Raw genomic sequence first — 24,718 nt, 5'->3', positions numbered from 1 at the left:
CAGTTCTGAGGTGATGGCTTTTCACTGACCTTTGTGGTCTTCGGTCAATAACCACGGGACCCAACAAGCACAAACTTTCCTATAGCTCAAGCTTTCAATCATCTCCTGTACTGCACTGTGCCCTATTCCAAGTTTTCAGGCTATTGTGTCCACAGTCACAAGCCTGTCATCTTGAATGACCTCATCCACTCTTTCCTTGTTGCGTTCAGTTGAGGCTGCTGGAGGACGACCGCTCCGAGGCTCATCTCTGATCCTGGTGCTCCCATCTTTAAAATGTTTCACCCATCTTCAAACACTGCTCGCACCCATGCACACACTTCCATAAGCATGCTGAAGTCTTGTGAATTTCTGCAGCAGGGATTTCCTCTTTCACAAGAAATTCGATGACAGCACACTGGCAAAACAACATATTGCTGTCGGCCATTTTGTTAGGAATGATACTGGTCATGTGATGCAAGCTATTGATGTCACAAGACACTCAAGGTTAACACAACAGCTGGTTCCACCTATCACCATACTCCCTTTCATCTGCTATTCCCAGGTTGCATGCAAAATAAAAGTTGCTCATGACTTTCAGTACAACCTATGTAGTTTGAGTTCAACCCCTTGTCACTTATGATCATCATTCCTTCCAGTACACACCAGTATGCCCTCATGCTTAAATTTTAATATGATGTTCAATGCTCAAGTTTAGTACTAATTGCGTATTTCAGCATCCAGTTGCAAATTTTTATTCAAATGTCCATGTATTCAGTCCGTCTATAATGCAACAATTGTTTATTCACCATTTGACACTCAACACAACATGTTTCAGCCACAGATGGCCATCTTCAGGTGTTGTAATGTGTCCAACTGTTACACTGTTCTGAAGTGCGCTAAAATCGTGTGTTGCAGTCCACTTAAAATAAATAATCACTTTAAATTCCATTAAAATTTTCTATTAAAATGATTTGTAAAATCCTATTCCACCTCATAAAGGGTGTCATCCACTTGTTTAGAGTTATGTGATTATTCCAGAATGTTTGTTTGTTTGAATGTTAGTATTAAATTAAAGTACTAATTTTTATATCACAAATAAACATGTTTAGTTGTCTAGTACTGTATCCTATTTGTACTGCACAATGTGAGTTGTATAGGGAACTGATTCTCAGATCAGAACATCAGAAAATGTTGATAACTACTCTCTCAGATAATTATTCTGATCCTTACTGTGTAGTTGCGCTGGTGGAGCAAACTCTGGAACATGTGCTGCACACGTACACTACTTAACTTCTGAATTGCGTAGAATGTTTTCTTGCGTGCTCTGATCATGTCTTCCATATGCTGAAACATAGAAGAATATACTACATAATCACAGAAACAGAAGTGTAAATGGTAGATAACAGAAATTTCATTCTTGGATAATGTAACTTGAAACACCCAGTTGGCAAAGAACTAACACTTGCATTTTTCAAAAAGTCTAAGCCATGAATTGTAACTGTAAGGGTCCAAAGGTTTCTTTCACAGAAAATGCAACAGGCTAGTCACTTTACAAAAAATTGACTGCTGCAATCTTAGTCGTTAAAATACCAAGTTTGACGCATCCAAGCAGGCAGGTAGCATACATGGTGCAAAACTTATCTTGAAAAATTTTGTACAGAAACCATTTGGGAGACTTACATGAAGATGGCAAGAAAATATTGTAATGGATTTTATGGAAATGTGCATACACGACTTAAGCTAACCTGCATAATCAAAGAATACCAACGGAAGGTTTAAATCTGTAAATTATGTCATGACCTACCAAGCAACTAACAGAGGTTCTGTCACAATGTGAAGTTGCATATATCGAATGGGAATAGCTTGGAGACAAATATACAATGAACAGGATTTGAGCTAATAGAAGATAATGCAAATGGCTTTAAAAAGTGACAACCTTCGTACTCATATCTGTACGTTACTTAAGAAGTCCTCAGCTAGTGACAGGCATTATATTAAAGATACAGCCTGGATTATGCTGTTGATTAACATTTCTACATACTGCCAATTCTTTCTCCAAAAGCCTGATGTCTTCTGCTATTTGCTCATACTTTGTTTTCTTCTCATGATAGGAAACACAAATTTCTTCGAATGCTCCAGAATGTTTCTCCATGCTTTCCATGTAATTCTTACATTCATTCAGCTCTCTTTCGACTATTTTAGGAGGCCTATTATAAAACAGAACGTATTACATCATACAAGGAAACACAGAATGAAACCTCAACTCAGAATAAACCAAACCACCTGAAAGTATGTATAATGTCTGGACCTAACTCCAAATTAAAGGCATTAGTATTACCTTTTCGTATCAATCCTTGGGCATATTTTTGTTCCATCTTCTACAGCCTTCTTAGCAACTTCCTGTTGCTTGTGCAGTTGAGTTTCTATCTGTTGTATCTTTTGACACAATTCTTTCAATCTTTCCTCTTGAAATATCTTTCTTGATAAGATTTCCTTTAATTCATTTTGCACACTTTCTCTCTTTGCCTGAAATTATTTCATTTTATCCTATATAAAAAATTATCACAATGTACCTTTCATACCAAAATACAATAATGTAACTTAACACCCAAACTGTATTTCAGAGAGAAAGAAAAATCACACTAATGTACTTACACGAAGAGGACGTTCTTTAACTTGAATGGCTGTTGAAGTATCACGAATTTTCAATGATTTTTCTTCAGCCTTTTCCACCTCATGTTTTAACCGCTGACACTCTGCTTGCAATGCATCACGTTCCTTACATATTTCATCCTTTTTTCTCGTGTGTTCTTCCAACTCAGCAGTCTATCAACAATGAAAATTTCCTACTCACATAATGGGGAAAGCCAAATACAGAAGTAACCAGATTTCAAGTATTACTGAGTTGTTTTCCAATCTTTAGATTTCTTCCTGCAAGTCCTGAAGAAGTCAGTATGTAAGGGTCTTTTTTAATACGTCTAATGATTTAAATTTAATATTTTGAATGCAAACAACATATTTTTGTTAAGAACCTCTACCTTGGACACACTGCCAGCTGTATTTAAAAGCTAAAACTGACTGTTAAACAGGAAATTTAATACACTCACAAGAGTAGCGATACTATTAGGTTCAGGTTCTTCCATATCCTTCAGTCGTGTGAGTTTTGTCATGAAAGAGAGGTCTTCTTTATTCAGCTTCTCTATTACAGCACCTGTCTCTCTTAATTCATTGCTGTTTGTTTGTAACTGTTCCTGAACTACTTTAAGTTGCTTCTCCACTTCTCCCTTCTGAAAATGGTGACCCTTAAGATGATCTTCTGCAGTGCTATACAAAGGAAAAAAATTAAATTATTCTTGTATATGCCACCATCTGATCTACTCAGTATGTGCATTTTCTTTCAAATTCACCACTGCTCAATATTTTGAACTTGGTGGCATCTAAATATCCATTACACTGAGCAGAAGGTTTATAAAGGTAAAAGAAAAAAATATATATCTCCATTTTTGAAGATACTGTGATACATGTAACAAAAATTCACACAATATCCAAGAACAAAATTAGGTATTCACTTTTGGTTGCAGAAAGAACATGGATGCCAGAAGTGTTATCACCGCTACCACTATTCCATCATTCAATTACAATATTACTTGATATACATATATGATTGTTTTATGCTCTATTAATTAACAGCGAAAAGTCTGCACTGCTGTTCATCTCAGAACACTCACCATAATAGAGCCCTACACTGGACTTGAAGCAGTACACTTGGATGAATTTTTCTTCTAAAGGTCTTTCTGGAGTGATGTTTGCCCCATCTGCACAGACTTTACACATACAGTGGGTCTCTCCTGACTTTTGATTACACTGCTGGGATCCTAAAGTGAAATGGTCTCTGTCCACATGTTCCCACAGAACCATCCCCATGACTGCTTATTAATTTCTACACCCATATCAATCACAATTCATTCTACCACCTTTTGTAGAAATTTATGGCATCAAATCTTCTATTTGTTCCTCATTCATTGCAAAATGTGCATAGTTATTAGAGCATTGTTAAACAGACAATACAACAGTTTCGTTCCACCACTTCACAGATTTCCTTTGAAAAGAATAATACGATAGTCTCTTACACCAATCTTATGTTTGTTGCAAAATATTACAGATGGTGATTTTGTTTTCTTGTAAGCATCACATGTTGTGTACTAGAAAGTATATATCATGGACATTTTGCCATCCGAATGCAAGAAGATGCACAGACAATGGGCATGCCTTTTCCTTTGGTCAACTCTGCCTAAGGCAAATGTGTTTAAATTAAGCTGTACATCCTTTTTAATGAACATTATCCTGTCACAGGGAGCAATAACTCTATTTTTCTTAATGGAGATTCAGATATTAAATTTTTAACAGTACACCAAAATCTTTACAATTACAGATACTTTTAATTTAGGTCAAAATGCCATGTGTTCATAAATCAAAAGTCTCGTGGTAAATGCTTATCAGTAAGGTTTTATCAATACCTAATAGCATTCTGCATGCTAACTTGGAGATATCTTGCTCTTGTATTTCCATCTCCAGCATACATCCTGTAATTAGGGTCTGGATAGAACTGATCACCCTTCTTGGTAATTGCCCTTTTGCAGTTCCTAGGTACCTGTCTTGCATTACTCATTATTTCACATGCTTCTCTGCTGGTTGGAATAAGCAGGATTGTCTCCACCTCACGCTGATCTACCAGACTGTTATATACAATGACATCTGAGACTATGAGAGAATCCAATATACTACGGTAGCCATCTGCTTGCACTGCAAACCTGCTTACATTATGTATCTGAAAATAACAAATGCATACATATTCCACTCTGGAGAAACACAGCTCCCAACAGAGTTCTTCACAGATGCAAAATATTGTGATGCCTAAAAGTCAGAATCTTGAAATCCAAGAAATTTTCCAGACACGTCCATTGCTAGGTAATGTCAAACACCAATCACTGACAGCCATGTACAAAGAGGAGTCGAGGAAATGTGGGTGAGGTGTTTTCTAATCAATCTACAACAAAGCAATATACAGATGGCCTGGAAGTTAACAGAAGTCCCCATTGTCAGAGACTGAAACCTAGCAATGTGTAACAACAGAATCAGTGCCAAAAATCCGAATATTGATCCGAACCATGTGATAATATACCAGCTATGGACGTACAAATGATATTTACTATTATTTACAAGTCACAAGAGGTTAGGCAATGCCATATTATTATCAGAGGGGGTGGGTTTCCCCATGCACTTAGACCAGTTATTGGTCCATTGTGCGTCCCCCTTTAATTTCTACTGTTGCCATATACTACCGGTACTGCTGCGTGCTATCAGCCCCGTTCGGCCCTCGATACCTGATATTTCCCCCATCTACTAGAGGCATTGGAAACTACTTGGGCGGGAAACTTGTTGCATAATTTTGCTCAGAGGTCTCCTAGAGATATGAGGATCTTTTACGTGCCGTAAATCTACGACATGGGACCCATGGCTTAAAATCCCTCCCGGAGGAATTGTTCCATGAATTTTTCCGCCCTTAAAAAATCCATGACCTCTGCCAGGTTTGAACCTGCGTACCTTGAGTCATGAGGTGGGAACGTTACCCCTAGACTATGGAGGCCTCTTTAGGCAATGCCATAGCTCAAGCAGTTAAGACAATGGCTTCTCTTTACATAGGCCTAGGTAATGCCACATGAGATTCTGAAGTGACAAGGTTCTTTTCCAAGTTCTTTGGTTTTCTCCTCCTAATCATTCCATTATTGCTCAATGCTCATCTATCACTGCCCACAGAGTCAGGTCATAGGTGTGACCAGGTTCCAGATCATAATATCTTTAGCTTCTATGTTGGAGGTTTCATTTGTGACCTGACATGTGGTGTGTTTTTTTTATTGCTAGTGGGGTGGGACTAAGTCCCTTGTACTGCAGCCACTTCTGGCCTATTGTACCAGCCCCAGATGATAGGTGAGGGTGATTGTGGAGCAACTGGTGGAATGAAGATTGGCAGGGGAAACCAAAGTATTCGGAGAAAACCTGCCCCAGCACCACTTTGTCCACCACAAATCCCACTTGACCAGACCTGGGTTCCTACAACAATACAGTATTGTGACTTACTGGAAAAATTTTTATTAGAAAAATTAAGACAGCCTAACCACATCAGAACATGCCAAAAGGGTAGTTTACTGGTGTCAAAACTGTGATGGAGTCTGTTTTGACTGCTTTGAGAACTAACACAAGTTGGCTTACAAAGATAATGTAAATCACACCCTCATATTGTGCAGATATTATAGGATTTCCCTATGAAATCTGATTCAAACTTCAGAAGATACAATCTACAATCCAAAAATTATTAAATTTACGGCCTACAGTAATGTGAGGTTAAGATACAATTTAAAATTATTCTACCATCACTTTCACAATTTTGCAATTAGATATTCTTCTAAGATTTCCCAAACCAAAATTCTGCTTGCATTTTTAGTCTCCCCCATTCGAAGTCATACACAGGAGTGGTTACAGTGGTAAGCTCATAAACTTAACATCTTTTGAGACTGTATAAGGCCACTGAAACTTGCAATTTGACATACTTTCATGAGACAGCAGTGAATTTAGGGATGAACCCTCAGCTTATCACTTTACTGAGTTGTGGCTAAATTTAACCCTCCTAAGACTTGCACTGAAATTTTTAAACAGAAATCTGTAGAATACATAAACTACGCAAGAAAAATAAATACAAATGTATAACTGACCACTTACTGTTAAAAAACTTTCAGTTCTTTACAAAGGTACATGAACCAACCTTGTCAAAAAACCTGCTCGTATTTATTACAGGTTTCCTTTCTTTACCCAGTACTTCATTGAAAATTTGTGTAAGCACTGCAGCATCATGTGAAGAATCCACGCAATATGATCTCAGGAATGGTCCCAGGAAAGATTCAACTGCTGGTGCCCAAGACGAATCTTCCAGTTTTATATATGCACCTGTAAATGAAAAAATGTAATGGCAATGCTGAAGTCCTAAGGCATGAAGCTTGCACTTTCTATGCACAACAAACCAACATAACTAAAACCAGTTATCAAAAGACATTTCATTCTTAGATTATTTAACAACTACACTGCTCCAACTACTTACATCATTGCACTGAGTGAGATGACCGGATGATTGTGAGTGGTGAGATGATAAGGATTTGGAAAGAGGTAACAGTGGAATTTGCCTGAATAGACTGAAGAACACCATGAACAATCACAGCCAGTTAGCTAGTAACCTGACATTTTAAGTAGATACTTCCCAAATACAAGTCCAGTATTACTATTATACCAGTATAATGGGTGATCATACAACAAGTGAACAGAAGAAATAAGGCATACATCATCCATGAAGAAAATTTTTACTTTAAAATAATATTCTAAATACAGTGAAATCCTAATCGATGTTCTTGCATTTGGTGAACAGTTTTTTTTTGTACCATCTAAAACCCTACTATAAACAACATATTACATATTTATATATGATATACAACAACAAAGAATTAAATGTCAAGTGAAGTTATTAGATGATATAACGTAAACTGGAAAGCTTGGGGGAAATACAATCATGGCCTAACAAACTCCTTACCTGTAGCATCAGATATGCTTGGAAAGAAATTTAAAGCTGCTTCAATATCACACACTCATTCAGACAGAAATCTAATGCCATTTCATTCATACCTTCACTACAATAAAGATATTATAAAAATAACTGAAAGGGCAGAATTAGGTATGTTGCAATGCTTCTAGTCTACAGCTAACAAGGAAGACACTGTAGTTTTGAAAATAATTTGATAATCATTCTTGTAATCTTTCAGCAAATATTACCACATTACTTCGAATATAAGACAACCTCAAATTTAAGATGCATCCAGGGTTTGAATGTTAGTTTTAGGAAAAAAATTATACAGATGCATACTCCTCAAACTTAAGATGCACCTCAATCTTTCAGTGGGGGGAAAATGTGTAAAATATGCATCTTATATTTGAAGTAATATGGCATGTGATAACTGATCACACAGTGGAAATTAGGGTTTCATATGGTGGTCTTTCCTTTAACACGATTGCCTATATAATGGTACTGTTGGACCTAAAATTATTTATTAAACATAAATTTTGATTGTAGGAAGGTTCATCATACCAACAGGTCCTCTGGGCATCTTTCGAAATTTCCTTTGCTTGAATGCTTCCTCTATCTTCTGCGCTACACGTGGTACCCAAGCACCGAACACTGTCAATGAATTGTCTGTATCTCTCTTCAGTGCTTGAATTTCTCTCTGTTTTTGTTCTGTAAATAAAAAATGTGACACAAATTCTTTTAAACTAAAAAACACATAGTAAAAACTGCTATTATGAGCCCACCTTTAATTACAATTTTGATATTTTTTATTTTTGTCGCGCAGATTGTAATAACAGTCGAGTGGAATACTTCAATGACTGCAGGACATCTACCTTTTAGCAGTATTAAGTACCTTGCCTACATGAAGTAGGAGTTGAGGTTCTCAGAGCAGTTGTTATGAGGAGTACTATCTTCTGGGATATAACAGCATGTAGTCCACTGAAAATCAAGTGATGTTCCTGAGGCACATGTAGCCTCCAAAACATAGGTAGACTTTCAACAGACTACACTGCATTGTATCCCAGGTGACAAAATCCTGTCTACATGAAATTCTGTGATACTGAGGAGACATTTCTTCAAGCTTTAAAATCATGGTGATTATTACATGCATCACCTTCTTTAATATTTAACAGTTCTGTATTTGGTCATAGGGTGCATCTGTGCATTTCATATGATTCTCACAATAAACAGCAACTGTTTGCCTAAAAAGCATTAACCAGATGGTCTCTGTAATGCAGACATAGCATGTTTTCTATAAGGTAGGAACTGAATCTTTAGACATTATTTAGAGGAACCTCAAATGGTTAGATCCTTTAGTTAATTCTATATACATGTTCCAAGTGCAGAAACTGAAATAGTATGCCAATGGAGTAATAATTTATTTTTTACTTACAGTGCCAACAATTTTTATGCCAGTTTCTTTCACTTACAAGAGGGACAAAGGGAATTAAACACTTTCACCACAGTGAATAATTATAAAGCATTGGGGCCATTATAGTTAAGTTATGATTCCATTTTAATGTATGTCTATTCTAAGTTTAATTTTAGTTCTTCATTCATTCATCAGTCTCTTCAGCTCTTTGTTGGGCCCTGGCCTCTTCTTCAGTTTTATAATCTTTTTTACACAGATGGTAGTTCTCCTTGTACAAGCAATCAGCCTGTTGCAAGGCTGCTACCTACATACAGGACAACACAAACACAGCATAAACGCACACACAAACATTTATGCCTTGAGTGGGATTCAAACCCATGATCTCGGCATATGAGTGAGAGAAAACAGTTCATGCCTTAGACCACACAGCCACTGTGATCGACAGTTCTAGTTCTCACTCTCTATAAAGATAAAATATTTGACAATTTTGTTCAGAAAAATGTCACATTCTTATAAGATGTCCGTAAACAGCAGTAACAACCATGTGTTTTATTTGTATTATAACATGTATTACACCCTTGGCTGAGTACTATGAATGACCTATGGAATGAAATGAAATTCTATTCTAGTCTAGTACTGAGCACTTGTAGGTGTTGCATTATGCATATTCTGATCTCAGTGGGTGACAGAGGTAAATCATCAAATGATTAATCACATGCACCATTCATCTCATTGGAAAATAATCATGAAATTTATTTAGAAAAATTAAACCATTAAAGTTTTCACTTAGAACCTAATTAAAAACATGTGCAAATTGAAAATTCCATACCAATCTTCCTCAAATTCTCTTGCAATTCCTGCTTCAGTGAGTATTCTTCACTCTTAAGCTTTTGAACATTAGCACTTAGCTGGAAATAATGATGTTTGTTTGTTTTAAGTGTAGCCTGGACATCTGCATGTTTATTCTCCAGCTCTTGAATTTCATGGCAGATTCTTTGCCTTCTAGCAGCATAGTCTGGACCAGAACTATAAAAAGAATGACCTATATAAAAAATTACTCCCCTCTAATCCTTCAATTCCAACCTCAAACACATTACAAGGGGNTGGGGGGGGGGGGGGCGTCATCCATAGCTCAGCACGTCACAATATAAAAAATTTCTCTCACCGTAATTTTGATGATAAGAGGCTACAAATGTTTCTCAACTTCTTGTTTTACTGCAGTTATTGTGTGTTCATGCATGTGTGTGTGTGGTTCTTTTAAAGAATGGTTAAAGCAGTGTGTTTATATAATAGCATGAATGAAAACAAATTATGAAATTTTTATTGTAAAATTTCATGGAAAGTTATGAGGAAACTAAGGTATGATGAAAGGTTATATTAACCCCTTAATTAGGTATACAGAGCTTATGTGTTATTCATCACTGCTTGGTTCATAGCCTTACAGAATGGAGATTTCATGGCAACAGGGATTAACTATCACATTTACCTAAATGGCAGGCCACGCCATACCTCAAGCGGTTACTTGCTGGCTTCCCACCGCGGCGACCCGGATTCGATCCCGGGTCTGGTCAAGTGGGATTTGTGGTGGACAAAGTGGCACTGGGGCAGGTTTTCTCCAAGTACTTCGGTTTCCCCTGCCAATCTTCATTCCACCAATTGCTCCACAAACACCCTCACCTATCACCTGGGGCTGGTACAATAGGCCAGAAGTGGCCGCAGTACAAGGGACTTAGTCCCACCCCACTAGCAATAAAAAAGATAATAATACGCAAATGGAAGATGATTTGGAATCTAGGACAACACTCAAACTACGAAAAATGTCAAAACATAAAAAGCAATTTTATACATTAAATTTCACATGTCATTACAAGCAAACACTTTACATTATTTTATATGTTACACTTATTAAATCAGTCTCCCTACTTTTGATCTTGAAATCACTATTATTTATTCAGTTTAATCAATAAAACCTGTCTTCTTTACCATTGTTATCTTCTTTCTTATTTCCTTTGCCTTCACAATTCCCAGCCTCTTCACTCTCACTATAATACCATATCTGTTCATGGGGAATAAGTGCCTTTGGCTCATACCTTTCATGGCATTTTGGGCAAGGTCGCCATGGCTTGTGGCTACTGACCACAAAACATATTTGTTTCCCTTTCTCATCTGCTACACTGAGAGCACAATAATGCACAAATGTTGGCACATATATTATACATCTTAAAAACATCAACCTTCTAAAATTTACAATTCAAGATAACTCATTTTAACTACAGAAACATTTAAAAAATCTTCAATTCAGTTAAACATGGAGACTATATGACACTATGGATCTTAGAGAAACAGAATATAAACTGTATAGAAATAACTAAGGAAGAATGAAGTTAAAAGAGTCTGCAGTGATGGTAATGAATTTTCAGGTTCTTTATCAGTATAAGATACAGCTGATAGTTACCAATTATTTAGGGAATAAAATATATCAGGAAATAGACAGTTACATACTTATAATTTCATAAAACTCAAGTAACATATAAAACTGATTTTAAACTTTTGCCAGTTCTATTTGGAATACAAGTGAGGGTTCTGACAGTTCAGTTTCTACTTGATACTTAGATTTTAAATGGGATTTCACCATATTAGACAGTGAAATGCCCTTTTAATTTTATTACATCAGGAGGACCTAATTGTTAAAGCTAGTACAAAAATATGACTCACTTATTTTTTATTTTATCTATTTCTTGAAGCAGTGTATTAATGTTGCTCTCCATTCGGCATATTCTTGATTGTAAAGTCTTAAGTTCCTGCATTTTCCGCCCATAATTTTCTTTCCTACGATTCACTTCCTCTCTACTTCCCTTATACTGAGCCTCACATTCAGATAACCTGGACATTATCTCATTTATTTGCTGCTCCACTTCCCTGTAACAATCACAAAACAGAAACCAACAGTGGTTACAAACATAGCAGACAAGACGAGCATGTATATACAGATCATCAAGAAAGCTTTAAATTTACTGCATATACAGTGCTTTAATACCCCGTTTTATCATGATAACTTTATTATCGCAGTCAATGTTTTTCAACCAGCCAGTGTGGTGGTACATTATGTTTCAAGGTGAAAAGGCAAGTCACAACGGTAGACATATTGAAGCTAAAGACTGAAATGTGTAGAAGAGCTGAGTTAGTTCAGTCACCATAGTGACTAGGCTACAAGCTTGATAACCAAGGAACAGTGGTTCCATTCTTGGCAGGGGTAAGAGAGTTTTCTACACAAGCATACACTGGCTCTGGGGCCTACCCAGTGCCCTGTACAATGTGTAAAAGGGTTTCCTTCCCTGCGATAAATTGACTGGGGTATGAAACTGACCACTGCCTGAAGCTATACCTCGAACCCCCATATCTTCATGGCAAGGTGTGGAATTAAGCAAAGAACAACTGTGCATTTACCTTACAGTCTGAACCATTACAGCTATAGAATGGTATTTATATCAGCAATAAATTGTGTCATTCTTACTTAAAAAGAAGATTCAGCTTCTGTTCCAATTTGGCTTCCTTGTCAGCATCGTGCTGTAAAGCTGGATGTTGTGCTCTCTGACTTTCGAGGTCTTGCTTCAAATTCTCTGCCACTTTCTCTTCTGACACTGCCTTCCCATAAGAGAAATAAAAATGTTACACAGAAATTGCATTTACTAAACTCATAATTTTCAAGTAATTCTTGCCAGAACAAGAGCAAAATAAATAAACTTAAAGAATAAGTACTGGTAATGCAAATAAAATTTACAGAAAATGTTTCATGCGTGGTACTGCGAGAGAGAGAGTGAAAAACTGCACTGAATGCTTTCCACCTTGTTGGTGTCAGCAGAAGTACAATAGGTGCACATAATCTGGGAAGATGAAGACCATTATTGTGAGCAGGAGAGACAGTATGATCTATGCCTGTGCACAGCTATTACTCTGCTATTACACATGTCAAGAGTATGCAAGTGTTGGTGCAGGAGATGTAGGTCATCTGTTCATATTTTGTGCTAATAACATGAGACAAAATAGGATTCATATGAAGATGAAAACAGTCTCAAATTCTTAATACCGTCATAAGCTATAAAAGATTATGTATAATACAGTCAAATAATTACATGTTACTTTTTTACATAATAGAAATATCTCTGGTTTTGGAAAAAGCAGTCTTCTGGGATGTGGCACCGTGTAGATATTGTGTTAACCGGCGTTTCGGAGGAACGTATCGCCTCCATCTTCAGGGCAGAAGAAAAAAGAAGAAAATCTGCAAGCGAAGAACCAGCGTGAGCAAGTGCAAATAGTCTAGGGTGATACGTTCCTCCAAAACATCGGTTACCACCATTTCTACACAGCGCCACATCCCAGAAGACTGCTTTCTTCATAGTCACCGCCATGAAAACCTCAAATCTTACAACTCTGGTTTTATTGGCACTGATTTTCATAAAGCTGGCAGTGGACCAACCACATACAAAATCTATATGAGGCTGACTTAAAGAACAAACCTGAAGGGACTTTATGGCATGAAAAACTGTCATATGCAAAAGAAAATAATGGTGACAATAATTAACAACTTACAACAGCCCAGTATAACTCATTTTCCAGCTCTCTTGACTTCTTTCTGTAACTGCTGAGTGACTGAACTGCTCTCCATTTGTGCCCCAGTTCAGTTACCTCATTCTTCGCTACATGAAGAGCCTACCAATAAAATCAGATTTCTTAAAATCAGAAACTAATAATTTTCAATTTCTAAAATTTCATAGCAAAGACTCCTGAAGTATGACAACTAGCTGGAAAACTGATCTTGGTATATGGATGTACATGTGACTAAAATGAAATCTGTTTCAAAAGCAGTAAACAAAATTGTTCATTACTTATAACAGGCTTTCAAGGTGGTTGATGTTGATCCTGCTCTTGAAGCTTTGCACTGTGTGGAAGTGGACAGTGTTGCCAACTTTCTGGAGGTACATGCTGCCTCCATCTTCAGGGCCAAAGTGAGTTGAGTGACTGTGTGTGCATGTATAGCCTCTTACCCAACACACCCACAGAGAGAAGCATGTGGACTGCTGCCCAGTCCAGGCCACCAAGGATGGTTTTTGTGTACTGAGTGGCCCTTAAAAGGACCAATTTTGGTCACATATCCCTGTTCACTGTCCTTAGTGGAAAGGACTGGGCACTGGTCCCCACCCTTTCACCAATTTTTTCTCTGGACCAAAACTTACATATTCATGAACACTTATCCATCCTCTTCACTTTGAGAAGACATAGACAACATGTAGCTCAATAAGACCTGAGGTGTGAAGCACTTAGTATAGGATCAACATCAAAACCGTTCATTTCAGCAGTGCCCATGTTCTTGTAAAATGAGATACCGCTCAGCCTAGAATTATCAGTTTTGCTTGTATTCTTTTGGTCTAATTACAAAGGCAAGTATGTGCACCACAAGCATCAGTAAAGCATGTCATACAAGTTGAATATCCTGTAACTAAAATATCTCTTTGCTTACTACAATCTGTGTATACGAAAACATTCTTATGCACTATACACATCATAATATATATTTTTCCTGCCTTTTTATATAATTTCAAATCTTTCACAGTGACAGTACACAAAAATGTGTTATGGTGTGAGTGTCAGTTTCAATGTGGAGTTAGTGTTTGATGTTTCAGGGCTGGATATCATAAGTGTTGTGTTTACATACTACACTTACAAAGCTGTCATCAGTCCTAGCCCGGACAATATGGGGAACAATGGGCACAGTCAGATGCTCAGTGATGTCCTGTTTCTGTGTGGCCCACATGGGAAAGTCAGATGGTCATCTGAATTGTTTGTCACTGGTCCTTCTTTACAAAATCTTTCTAGTTCTCTTGTTCTGTTATGACCATGGCAAGCTACCATGAACGAGTTGTAGGGAATCCTGTACCTTTGTTAAAGTTTCTAATGTGCAGCCACATCTCAACAGCCTCCTTAAATAAGCGATACATGTAGCCCATCATTCTTGCCAGTACAGTAGTGTCCCTGACGATTATTCATTGCTCTACCACTGATAACTTTATCTAGTTGGCAGCTGAGCTTAAAATAGACCTCAAGGATATCACAGTAATGGCAAAAATGACAGATTACATAGGCCACTTAGCTAATGAGGCCATTAAGAGTTGGCTGTATTGTAGGGACCGGCAAAAAGCAATAGCAGTTCTGATGATTGAATGATTGTTCTCTATACAGTTCGCACTAGGACATGGCATCACTAATCATCTGACTGCCTGTCATTCCTTATGCTGTCCAGGCTGGGATGGCTAACTGTTTTCTGCCTAGTGTGTGAACACAATGCTCAACACATCAACACCCTGATGATGGAAACTGAAACAGTCTCTTAAATATCACAGACCAACTCCATACACTGACAACGCTGATCTAACAAGAAGATTTCATTGCCCCTGGCATTTTGCCTTTTCACCTGCATGATTACAAACTTTTCTATTATTGCAGAAATAATTACATTTTCAGTGGAATTCATATAGAACTTCATTTACAACCATAAAAACAAACAAGACTGCACTTTCAATGAAAGTAAATTGCATAAAACCATTCATCAGTGATTTTACTTTGTGATGAAATTAATAAAAATGATGGCTTTCAAAGCAAATTATCGTGAATTTGTCTAATCAAAACAAAATTAATGTCATTTACCTTATTCAATCATCCATGTCAGTGTAAACAATCTGCAAGCCTAATTTCTGACTTAAAGAGAGACATGAGCAAATCTACATTCTAAGAACCTATATCAAAAGACTCAATTTATTTGAATTCTCCATACTCTTTTATTTTGTAGTTTATTCTACAACACTGTCAGTATTTGGATTACACAGTGTTCAATGATAGGCTGCTTAATAAATTGTAAAGCAAGGAAGCAGTCATAGCCTAAGCAAGGTACTATCCTGACATTGCCTGGTGGGACTGAGAAAACCATGAAAAACATCATTCAAGATAGCTGGTTATCAGCTGAGATTCAAACAGAGCACCTAATAAACATAAGCATGAAATGCCAGTGTCAGCCCTATACGTCCAGTTCATATCTTCATAAATATTTATACACAACACCAACCTCTTTCTTGGAGTTTACCATGGCCATGGCCCATCGTTTATCTGACATGGACTCCTCATACATCTGCTCTATTTGTTCTAGTTGTGTTGCTTTCATAAATAATTTGTACTTATCACGGGGATCAGTGCTGTTTAAGAATGTTCGAGCAGCATCCTGATTCAGAAGTGATACAGGATTGTCAACTTGTATGTTGAATGCTGACACAATTCTGTCCAATTCTTCTTTCTTGCTAGAAACTACTTCACCTAAAACAGGAAACAAAATGGGAAGTAATTTATTAAATGCGTTGCATGTAGTGCTATACAGATATGTAGACTTAATATGTAATTGCTGGAACCTCTAACTGAACCGGGAGATTAATCTGAGGGCTATAAAAACTTTGCAAGACCAAACTTTGGCCAAGTTATTTCTTCAATGCATTAATTATAACCTAAGAGAAAACCCCATCCCCAACACTTGTGATCACTGCTGGCCCACAGTGCGCGCTGCTAAACAAATAGTAAAGAAGGGAGACAACTGGAAAATACCAATGTACTGAAACTAAACATGATTGTTCTTTAGGCTAGCAGACAGCATCCAATATTGGTACTGAAATGGAGGGGAAAGCAGAGGAAATGAAAGTCCAATACCTTGTTCTGTTTTTACTTTGTAGCCACAATAACCAGTTGTATTACTTATGATTCTTGTTACAATTATGCGGTCTCCATACTGAGATTTCTTGTAACTACAGTGTCCAGTGTTCCTCAGTGTTATTTCAATGGTGGCAGTGTTCATACCCTTCTTTATGAATTCTGGAATAAAAAGGAACATTTCCAGAATTTGACACACATTTGAGATGAATCTTCTTTCATGTAATATAAACAAAATTAAATTTTTAAGTCAAATTCTTAGTTTCTTCAGTATCAAGTTAACAAACAGTATCATGATTGTAAATTATCATGTTTTATAATTCAGTCAATAAGGCTTGACGACATGCATCCATTTCTAAAGTTGTCATTATTTTACAAAATTTACTGAATTGGTTGATGGAGTTCTGATCTTAATGCATAAAAGGCACTAAATATCCCGATAAATTAATATGGCAGAGTCTTGAGATTTTTTGGAGGGTTAGATGTTGGTATTTTATGGGGAAAAGGGGTTCAAAAGGAAGCAAAATGTCCTGTGCACAATGTACTACACCTTTTCTACATATCTGTTCATATAAGTTACCGTCTTCATTTTACCACTTCAGTCAAAACTTCTGAAAGAATCTCTATATAACAAAACATACAAAAAACAACAATGAAGAACATAAGAAAAAATGAACAGTACATATTTCTTTGTTATTTTAAAAAGGACCCAACTTGGTTTTTAAAAAACATTCAGCCTTTCATGTCTTATGCAAAATGAAGTATTACAGTATAGTGCAGCAATGTAGCACATCATCTACACCTGACAATGGCCCCATATGGCCAAAACATGTTGTAATATACATTAAACATATACTATGTGGTGTTTAGCTAGTAATCTAAAAAGTGCTGCATTTACAAGACTGTATTATGTATATCTAGCCGCTGCTCAACTNGATTAACAACATGTTTCGGCTATTTAGCCTATTTAACCTATTTGGCAGGGGAAACCGAAGTACTCGGAGGAAACCTGCCCCAGCGCCAGTTTGTTATCACAAATCCCACTTGTTCAAATCACAGTGGTGGGAAGCCAGCGACTAATCACTTAAGCTCTGGCGCGGCCTATAAATTGATGTTGGAGAGTATGGTCATCTGTCACCGATCATAGTATCCGTTTGGTCATCACACTATGCAGCAATTAGTAATAATAACATTCAAGTTTAAATACAAAAGTTTATTGCTGCAGGCAGGAAAACTTACTGCAAAGCAGATTTTTCTGCATGGACATGCTAATTATATATACTGGACTGGACTGGACTGTACTGTGAAATCAGTTTAAAAAAATGATAGACATCATGAACATGTTAATATCAAGTGTAAACCATTTACAGTTCATAGTTCTTGGTACTGAACTGACTTAGAAAAATAGTAAAGAAGTCATTACTTTTGAATGAACTAAATTAATATGAGATATTAACAAATGAACTGACACATTTGATCACCTTATTGTAATACATTACCCTTCAAAGAACTTCCTCTGTTGGTAGCACTGGCTTTACCTCCTAAACCCACTATGACAGCTGTAAGTATTGCACTTTTTCCACTACCATTCTTCCCAACAATAAAATTAGTTCTTGGGTTCAAGAAGACCTCCATTGATGAATGGCACATGAAATTTCTCATGTGTATTCTTTCTATGATGCCAGCTTTGGTATCCTGAAAATGTCACTGTTCCTGTCAAGAATTCTATGAACTTCAATCAAGTGTAAAAATGAATGAGTTAATGGCATTCCTGTGTCAAAGCAGCATGCTATGAAGCCAAGGACATAAACTGAACCCTCGTTTCAGGAGGAGGTGAATGGTCAAGTTTATGTTCCAACCATACACACTGCCAAAGCAAAAAGCTCTGGAAGATACTGGATAGACGAATGAGGTACTAACTTTCTTTTTTACATTCACCTGTATGCATCAACTAGTATCCCTACATTGGCCAGTTTTTACATACTGGAATATAGTAAGACTTCATTCATTCTGGCTAATTTGGAATGAATCCTTGTTCANTGAATATATTTTCAGTAGCAGATCTATATTCGAATGTACTTCTTTTGGCTTATTTTGGACTTCACCCATCATCTGGTATGTAAAAGACAAAAAGACAAAAAACCACGACGTTTCAGAGACTGGATCTGTCTCCATCCGCAGGTGGATAGGGAAGGATAAACCTACTCAGTTTGCCCCTTAGAAAGAGCTAGTCTCAATCACTGGATTGAAACTAGCCTGCTTCTCAATCACCAGTGATTGAGACTAGCTCTCTCTAAGGGGCCCAACTGAGTAGGTTTATCCTTCCCTATCCACCTGCGGATGGAGACAGATCCAGTCTCTGAAACGTCGTGGTTTTTTGTCTTTTTGTCTTTTACATACCAGATGATGGGTGAAGTCCAAAATAAGCCAAAAGAAGTACATTCGAATATAGATCTGCTACTGAAAATATATTCAGGGAAGTTATAAAATGAACTTCATATGGATTTTTAGGCAATACAATGTTATTTTGAAACTTAGATTGCATATCATAAAATAAAATGTAAAGATGTAAGTTCTGACATCAGGCTTAAAAACATCTTACTATTATTAAAACTGTTTAAAAATGAACTTAATTTGATTTGTGTTCTTCTTTGTGCCGTTCTTTTATTACATCTTGCTGATCATGGCAATGCGATCACCAAGGTCATAGCACGCAAAAAAAAATTGTCTGAATTATCGCAAATTCCAAATTAGTGAGGTTTCACTGTACTTGTTGTATAGTAGTATGTAATGCCATTATGCATAAAAGGTGTGTTCACCTCTAAGATTAAATATCAACTGTTAAAATGTTAAATCAATCAAGTTATATATATGTAAAAGATTTTCTTATTTTTTTGTGTGGATATAGTAGTTGTGTGCAGATGTACTGATGTATTCTTTGGGATTCTTCCTGGTCTTATATTGATGTTTTGTACTATGTGTTTTGTTGGCTTGTAGGTAAGTGACTGTTTTTTCTCCTTGTGTTCTTTGTATTTGGGAGTGTGTTGTGTCTTGTATTAGAAAGTTGTGAAAGTAATGCCTGTTGCTTGTTGAAATTTTGTCATTTGTGTATTCCCACTGCATTACTGGTGACGAACCTCTCATTTTTATGTCCTTCAAGTGTCTAATGGATATCAGCTCTGCCTAAAGAGGAATTTCAGTTTGATTTTCTTGTTATCTCTTTCTTACTTTTTCTGCAAATTTATCTATTTTCTCCCATTGATGATATCTGACATTAATAGAATATATATTCTGCTTATTCAGTGATCAAGCCTGCTTTCTGATGGACCGAACTAAAGAGTCTTTTCTCCTTTACACTTGATGGCAGAAACAAATCATTTTCAAAAATAATATGTTCAAAAAAATAACTCAAAGAGACTCAACAATGCCAAAATAACAGTGAAGTTTAAGGGCTCACATCTCTGATGGCTTCATTAAAACTAAATCCACCACTGCCATCATCTCTTCTGCATTTCTGCGAGGTGCTCTGTTCATCCTCTGATTTCCGACTTCTCTTCTCTGGTCTATATTCTTCTGAGGGGCTTTGTCCATTCTCTGATGCCCGACTTTTCTTCGCTGGTCTATCAGAGTTGTCTGGCTGTGGCTTTCGTTTCAATAAATCTCCATTCAGATTCCTCATGTTTTTAAAAGTGATCTATAAAAAAAATAAAAACAGAAATGTCTGAGAACTGTACATAGCCTTGCAAATGGCTACTAATATTTCAGAGACTCTTGTGCTTTACATTACACATAACTTCACTGCAGAAATTGAGGCAGCAGGTCCCTCCAAAAGCTCGCTGGTAACCACCCATGATATTACAATGTCATTCTCTAAGAAGACAAATTTTCACCAGTATGAAAACATGAAATCTCATATCTCCAGTTCTGATTCTGATCTTGGGTAATTTAACAGCAATGATATAAACTTCATGGCAAATCTTCCTTGAACAGTCAATGGCTTACTGAGCTGGTCAAAAAATTGCAGTCTTATGGAACTTCAGGATTGTCAGTCATGACTAAAGTCCACTGTTGGACTCAATAATCAACTGGTTTAATCCACCTCATGTTATAACAATCTATTACTCTAGGATCTATCTTAATATTACCCTTCTATCATAGGTGATCTTTTCCTTTGAAGACTTTTCACTCAAATGTGAGTTGCACTGATGCATGGTACAAGCCTTACCTACACCAAACTTAACAAATTAATCACCTTACAAATATCACACAACTTTCTCTGTTCTATTGCTACATCTCACTCTTAAGTACAAATCAAGCAACCAAAGCCAACCGATTCCTCAAAAAGCATACACAAAAATTTTAAAACAATGGCCACTGTAAATACACCTGATCCATGCTGTAAATCTAACAAAATTGTCTGTTCTGAATCCTAGGATGAAAGAGTGGTGCAAACAGGACTAAAATATTAGATGCCATATGACAATGCCATACTGTATCTAATGAACAGCCTCAGTGGTGCTCCTACCATGGTGTTAATTAGTTTTAAATATCTCTCATAAAAATAATCATATAAAGGACACTGCCAGACAATGGCCGAGTACAGTTAGAGAAGTGACTAGTACACTGAAGCATTTCTGGAGCTGTTTATTGGAACCACTACTTACAAAAAGCCAGTTGACCTTTCATTTACAACAAGAAGACTTACTTAATAATAAACCACTTCTGGCCATTTTTCCTCTCTGTCAAGCCAGCACTACTTATTTACTTGAACATCCCACTGCCAGCAAAGATCAATTGGGTTATATTTTATAATCTCACATGTAATATACATGAAGGGCCAAATTCTGTTCATGACAGTTCAGGTGCAGTTATAAAATAAAACAAAGGATTTTAATTATATTTTTGTGAAGCTTCTGTTGGAGGGTCCACATTGTTCCAAGGTTAAGAATGTGGGGAAATACAATGATGCCTCCACTCCCCCATACAAGGCTCAAGGCTGGTGCTTAATTAATTATGGGGACAATTTTTCCCTTTTATTCCTTGAAAACAATGTAACCTATAATGTACAGTACTAAATTCTTGGGAGTCGTAGTTGATAGTGCCCTAATATGGAAGAATCACATTGAACTACTTGTAAAAAAATTAAGCAAGGCTTGTTATGTAATAAGAAATATGAAACAGTATTTGTCTATTACAGCCTTAAAGGCAATTTATTACTCTTTCTTTCACTCCTTATTGAGCTATGGTATTATCTTTTGGGGAAATTCTTCCCATAGTTCTAGTGTTTTTCTTCTCCAAAAAAAAAGCCATTAGAGCGATGTTGGGATATGGTAACAGAGTTTCGTGTAGAAACATATTTAAAGAGTTAAACATTTTACCATTTGCATCGCAATACATATTTTCATTGTTAATATTTGTATTGCAGAATAAACATCTTTTTTCATCAAATATTGACTCTCATGCTATAAATACCAGACATAGACAAGATCTTTATCTACCTCAAGCTAACTTAACTAGTTTTCAAAAAGGAGTTTACTACGCGGGTATAAAAATGTTTAATAAACTGCCCATAGAGATCAAGAACTCATCTCATAATTTTAAAAAGTTTAAGGTTGAATTAAGATATTTTTTGAATACACATACATTTTATACTATAGAAGAATATTTAAACAGATAAATTTTAGTATTTATTGTATTCTTGTATCATCTAGACGAGCATAACTATGCATGTATTTTATGTTTTATATTATTTATGATATGTTTTATATCCATTCTTGGATCTTTGTAACTTATTATTGTTGAATACTGTTGGATCCAGATAAGCATAACTGAGTATTTTATGTTTTGTATTATTTATGACATGTTTTATATCCATTTTTTGGATCTTTGAAACTTGTTATTGTTTGATTCATTGTACTATCTAGTCGTGTAATTTATGCATGTATCCTGTTTTATATTTAGTTCTGTGACATGTTCTATATCCTTTTTTGGATTTCTTGAACAAATATAAATACAAATACAAATACAAATACAGTGAAATATAAAACAAAAATGACACAAAAGTTACATACAACATACTAGGTTCAGTACTCAGCCCCTCAAAGCATTAATAAGTTATTTTGACTGAAGGGAAACTGGACAATTATTATTATTATTATTAAAATACATTTCTTTGATCCAACAGTCACCACATAGGGCTGGATATAAAAACTGTCATATATCATGTCAGAGACAAACAGTCACATGCAATAAAATACAGATACACATTAAATGTAATATGTAAAATCTAAAGTACAAAGTAATAATAAATCAAGCCTCTTGGAAAACAATACAAGTTGTCAATAAATAAAACATATAAAAATATAAAATAATAAATAAGGCCTTTTGCAAAAAAGCGCAAGTTGTCAATCCAATTATAACAAATTTGAAAGGAAAATATTAACTCTGTTGACAACATCAAACAACTAAAATTGATACAACTCAACTTTCCAATTCTTAGTTTAAATATTAGATGTTAAAACAATTGAGAACAGCCCTCTTGACTCAGAACAAAGACAGGACCAACAATATGTTTTGACTGACTATTTACTCTGCATTTATCTTTATGCTTCTTACATAGTCAACAAATTCCTCAATGGAGTAAAAGGANACAACAAACGAGAAGCAGGCATATGAAAAAGATTATTATTCCTGGTGCCAATCGTGTATATTGTATTATTTATCAAAAACTTGTCACAGTTTTTTACAACAAAAGTCAATAGTGATAACAAGTATACACAGGGAACTGGCAATATTCCCAGCTTCTTAAACAGATCACGACATGAGCAAGTTGGTCCAACTCCCATCATTATTCTTATTGCTTTTTTTGCATACGAAAACTTTAAGACAATCAGGGGTATTACCCCAGTATATTATGCCATATTTCATTAAAGAATGATAGTATGCATAATAAACAGATTTTAAGTTATTTTTGTTTAGAATATAAGATAATTTTCGCATTTGGAATCCAACCATATTCAATTTATGAAGTAACTGATTTACATGCACCTTACAAGTCATATGATTATCAATCTGTAAGATAGAATCAGTTTTAAAAATAATTTATTTTCATAACTCATGAACAACTCATTTTATACAGCTTATGAATTTTTTGGAGCATACAGCAAATAATTAGTTACAGTGTTTGTTTAGCTTTGTATTGTCTTTCTAATTTGTTTGTTTGTGTTATGCTTGTGACCAGTTTCATGTCCATTGTATTTTGGACTTATGAAATGTGAAATATGACAACGTAGGCCTTGATCAGTTGCACTAGGGAATCACTGCACCAAATGTTTCTTCAATGTCGCATATATGAAAAAATTTTACTAATATTATGTGGTATGAATAAAAATTCAGAATGTGCAGCTAAACATACCTTACGTTTCAGGCTCCCCAATGTATGAGAATCGCCAGTTACGGTGACAGACGAGAAGAAACTGGCAGAGCAGTGTAGAGGAACTGACTGTCAATACTATGTTTTAACTGTGGTTTGTGTTAAGAGGCAGGCAAAGTCATACCCGCTACTAGTGTGAAGAAAATCATCATGCTGTTCATGAAGAGAATCCTGTGTCCAGACATTTTCTTGAGATGTGCCAGTTTGCTAAAATCACACACTCTTCTTTAGAGTACACTAATTTAAATTTCAAGGGGAAGCTTGATACATGACTTAGCAAAGACTACCCATATAAGTAAAGTAATGGATTCACTCTATTCACAGTTAGAACTGGATCGTAGCTGGGAAAAGTGACATCACATTTTTTCATGTAACATAGGGTCTTTAAATAGGTATACAAATCTAACTGTGGCACTACACTAAACGAAAACCGAATCTGTATTATACTACGTGTAATCAAAAAATTCATCAATACCATAAAATGAATGTAAATGGAGAAATTGTAATAAAAAATCCTTTACAA

General features: G+C 36.0%; 1 protein-coding gene across 1 annotated transcript in view; it reads right to left on the bottom strand.

Annotated features, from left to right (window-relative positions):
- LOC111870805 (structural maintenance of chromosomes protein 6) overlaps nucleotides 1-24,260 on the bottom strand; it is a 31,364-nt gene extending 7,104 nt beyond the window's left edge. The window contains exons 1-17 of the mRNA XM_033754012.1: nucleotides 24,178-24,260; nucleotides 20,221-20,457; nucleotides 18,263-18,458; nucleotides 16,764-16,925; nucleotides 16,135-16,379; nucleotides 13,608-13,727; nucleotides 12,532-12,662; nucleotides 11,733-11,936; nucleotides 9,847-10,043; nucleotides 8,168-8,314; nucleotides 6,800-6,981; nucleotides 4,497-4,807; nucleotides 3,087-3,303; nucleotides 2,635-2,805; nucleotides 2,318-2,505; nucleotides 2,021-2,186; nucleotides 1,210-1,323 (exon numbers count right to left, since the gene is read on the bottom strand). Coding sequence (XP_033609903.1) covers nucleotides 1,210-1,323; nucleotides 2,021-2,186; nucleotides 2,318-2,505; nucleotides 2,635-2,805; nucleotides 3,087-3,303; nucleotides 4,497-4,807; nucleotides 6,800-6,981; nucleotides 8,168-8,314; nucleotides 9,847-10,043; nucleotides 11,733-11,936; nucleotides 12,532-12,662; nucleotides 13,608-13,727; nucleotides 16,135-16,379; nucleotides 16,764-16,925; nucleotides 18,263-18,458; nucleotides 20,221-20,442 — 2,973 coding nt within the window. The 5' untranslated portion in view covers nucleotides 20,443-20,457; nucleotides 24,178-24,260. The remainder of the gene's footprint in view (nucleotides 1-1,209; nucleotides 1,324-2,020; nucleotides 2,187-2,317; nucleotides 2,506-2,634; nucleotides 2,806-3,086; nucleotides 3,304-4,496; nucleotides 4,808-6,799; nucleotides 6,982-8,167; nucleotides 8,315-9,846; nucleotides 10,044-11,732; nucleotides 11,937-12,531; nucleotides 12,663-13,607; nucleotides 13,728-16,134; nucleotides 16,380-16,763; nucleotides 16,926-18,262; nucleotides 18,459-20,220; nucleotides 20,458-24,177) is intronic.
- Nucleotides 24,261-24,718: the final 458 nt, after the last annotated feature.

This window comes from Cryptotermes secundus, unplaced genomic scaffold, assembly GCF_002891405.2.
Source record: "Cryptotermes secundus unplaced genomic scaffold, Csec_1.0 scaffold499, whole genome shotgun sequence".
Lineage (NCBI taxonomy): Eukaryota > Metazoa > Arthropoda > Insecta > Blattodea > Kalotermitidae > Cryptotermes > Cryptotermes secundus.
This window is presented reverse-complemented; position numbering and strand designations above follow the sequence as displayed.